The sequence below is a fragment of the Vombatus ursinus genome, unplaced genomic scaffold (assembly GCF_900497805.2).
Source record: "Vombatus ursinus unplaced genomic scaffold, bare-nosed wombat genome assembly UNPS02014819.1, whole genome shotgun sequence".
NCBI classification, from domain to species: domain Eukaryota; kingdom Metazoa; phylum Chordata; class Mammalia; order Diprotodontia; family Vombatidae; genus Vombatus; species Vombatus ursinus.
The window spans coordinates 2246841-2250218 of NW_020954597.1; the positions used below are offsets into that span (position 1 = coordinate 2246841).

At 48.8% G+C, this 3378-nt stretch overlaps 1 protein-coding gene across 1 annotated transcript in view; it reads right to left on the reverse strand.

Moving 5' to 3' along the window:
- Positions 1-2766, reverse strand: part of LOC114023968 — a 16552-nt gene extending 13786 nt beyond the window's left edge. The window contains exons 1-2 of the mRNA XM_027836752.1: positions 2490-2766; positions 125-207 (exon numbers count right to left, since the gene is read on the reverse strand). Of these exons, the coding sequence (XP_027692553.1) occupies positions 125-207; positions 2490-2583 (177 nt within the window). The 5' untranslated portion in view covers positions 2584-2766. The remainder of the gene's footprint in view (positions 1-124; positions 208-2489) is intronic.
- Between the last annotated feature and the right edge of the window lie 612 nt (positions 2767-3378).

Sequence of the window (3378 nt, forward strand, 5' to 3'; positions counted from 1 at the left end):
AGGGAGGGAGGAAGGAAGGAAGGAAGGAAGGAAGGAAGGAAGGAAGGAAGGGAGGGAGGGAGGAAGGAAGGAAGGAAGGAAGGAAGGAAGGAAGGGAGGGAGGAAGCAGTTCAGCAAAACTAACCGAGGCATTAACAGTGTATGTAGTGCTCCACGCCCACCGACTTTCAGTGCTGTAGAGAACTGAGGTATGTTTTCTCCTCTTTTCTGAGAGGAGAACCAGTCGATTATAATCACACACTAGCATTCAGTCAGTTTTCTTTGTTGTTCTTTCCATGGATATTGTTCTAGTCGTGGTATCGGTGGTTTTCCCAGCTGGTTCTGCTCCCTCCCTCTGCATCAGTCAATAGAAGCCTCCTCAAGGTTTGCTGGATTCTTCTTATGTAACCATTGCCCAATCAGCAGGTTTCTGCAATATTTCTGTCATACTTTGCTACCACAAAGCAAAGAGTTATAACTATTTCCTCGTAAATGGGATTATATGCCCAACATGGCATGTCTAAATCAAAGGGTATGGATACTAACACACTCTTGGTGGAACTGTGAATTGGTTTGACTATTCTGGAAAATCAATGAACTCTTCCTACTCTCACTGTCATACATCTAATGGGGGAGACCTTGGGCTGCCTCAATTTTCTTGGGTCTCTTATTAAGCAGCTCTCTTGCTTTTCCTCTCAAGCCTTCAGAAAGCCAAAGGAAGACATCTGAATTCTCTCCAAAACATTGAAACTCTACCCAGCTGGGGCACAGCTGTGTCAGGAACCTTATTTAGGAAGAAGTTCCTGTTTTCAGAGGGGCGATGCTGAGCTTTTGCTTTAAATCTTCTATTTGAGGACCATTGTGCAGCAACCCAAACCCAAACACAGGATGGGATGGCCTCCCTGAAAACAGAAGCTGAAGGGGCTGCTTCCCAGGGTGGGAAGTCGTTAGGCAGAACTCCAGGAGCAGAAAAGAAAGTCACAATCATCCAGGGATCTACTGGACCATTCTGTCTCCCTGACCATCGCTCTGTCTCTGTGTGTTGGGTCTGTCTGTTTCTATCTTTTTCTGTATGTACGTGTGTATGTGTGTGTCTGTGTCTCCATTTATCTCTCTATCTCTGTGTGTCTCTCTGTCTCTCTCCCTTTCCTCTCTCTCCCTTTCCTCTCTCTCCCTCTCCCTCTGTCTCTCTCTATCTCTGTCTCTCTCTCTGTCTCTCTCTGGCTCTGTCTCTCTCTCTCTCTTTCTCTCTCTCTCTCTGATCTACAAAGTACAGAGTGGCTGCAGATGGTACACACACTTGCTCTGGGGTAAGAAGGTCAGCACTTTAGAGGTGGGAGCTCCCGTTGCCTGGCAGCTGCTCTGTGCGTCACTGATGACTGACATGGAGACTGAGAACATAAACAGGAAACTCTTGTCTGAGCCTCACACATGAACCTCTTATCTACCCTGCATGTGTCACAGGGCAACCAGCTGTCCCTCGATTTTCTGACCTTTGGTCAAAGGTTTTCTTATTAAGAAAACAACCAAGCAGCCCAAGTCTCAGTCCCCAGCCATCTGCACCTGCTGTGGACAGGCATCGATTGCCCTCAAGACCAGCCTCTTTGCCAAAGTCCACACAAACCTTCTTAGCCCACAGTAGAGCAAGGTGCGCCATTGACTCTAATCATCAGGTACAACAGTGTCTCCCCGCCTGGGGCATGCATTGCTCTCCCTCCCTTTGCTGCTCTCCAATGAAATTGGGAAGTAGGGTGGTAGGAGTACCCAAGCCAGATCCAAGCCGTTGCTTGGGGGCTCCCAAGAATGATGGGCTGGGGAGGGTGCTGCCACTTCAGCCCAAGGACACGCCTGCTAATGGAAGAGTATGGGGTAGCCAAGGGGCACCTCCCTTTCTCCTTCCCCTTCTTCATGGCCACGGTCTGGCCAGCCACTGCTACAGACCCCAGGACTCTGGAGAGCTGCTGGGGCAAAGTGCGACTCAGGAAACACAGTTATGCCTATTCTTTTCTGGGGTTTCTTGAAGGGTAGCACAGGAAGAACAGGAGTCCCCAGATTCCCAGGCACTGAGAATACGTCCAATGCTATGGAAACTGACAGATACCCTGAAAACCCCTGAAATACTTTGCTATCTTGTGCTCGCTGACAGGCTAAACATTCCAAGCTCCTTCGGCTCTTTCAGGTTTGGTGGGTTGGGGGGGTCTTTGTCCCCCAGAGTTGAGCACAGAACTTGGCCTATTGCTCATATAACATAGACTTGATGGTCTTTCCCTCTCCTGGACAGTCCCCAAGCTCATCAATGTCTTTCCTAAACTGTGGTGCCCATAAATGAACTCAATCTACAGCACACAGGGTCTGCCCTGAGCAGGGGACGCCATGCTGTCACTCTCTTGGTGCTGGAAGCTCTGTCTACCCCACTGACACCCAATTAGCTTTGTGGCTGCCACATCCTCCTCTTCTGCCTTTGGAAAACCAGGACAGCATGTGCTCTCTCCAGTCCTGTGCCCTCTCACCTGCGCTTTCCTGGATCTTTGCAATACACCTGGCATATCTGCAGTCCCATCTGCCCATCCCTTCTTTCTTCACCTGCAAAAGCATGGCCATCATTCCTCTTAATTCAGCAAGGGCAGCTGGGTGCTCTCTTCTCTCTCATTATTTATCTTGGGGATGAGTGCCTGTCAGCCGCTTCTGTTCCATTTCCAGTACCCAAGTCATTCTTCTTGGCAAAGAAAACAAACACAAAATATCAATGGAGCAACTCAACCTTCTCCCTGGTGTCCAGGACCTTCATCCTACCCACCAGACACAGATTCCCTAGCAGAGACAGATACAAAGACAGGGAGAATGACAGGCAGAGACGAAGAGACAGACACACAGAAAGAGGTAGAAATAGACACAGAGAGATAGAAACAGACACAGACACAGACACAGACACAGTGATACCTGAAAGACAGAAAAAGAGAGAGACAGAAACAAAGACACAGAGAGAGACAGAAGCACAGAAAGACAGAGACAGACAGCAACCGAGAGACACAGAAACACGAAGATATAAACAGGCAGAGAAGACGCTAGCATACTCATGGATAACTGCAGCTACCCTTCCTCTCCTCCCCTGTCACATCTCTGCTTCCTAAAGTCTCTGTCTCCCTGCATTCAGGTGGTCTATACCACAGTGTACCCCATTGGTTTATCCCCACTTTGGTCTTTGCCAGAGTGCTCTGCATCATGCTGATGCAGCTACTGGGGTCCTGGGGTTCCTCACTTTGGAATAGACAATAGCCTCCCACCCCTCCCCCTTTACCTGGTTCCTTCATTGCTTTTCTCCCCAAAGGAAATCATCTTTTTATTACCAGCAGCATACATCTGCCCACATCTGTTCTATTAGTCTGCAGGATTTTTTTT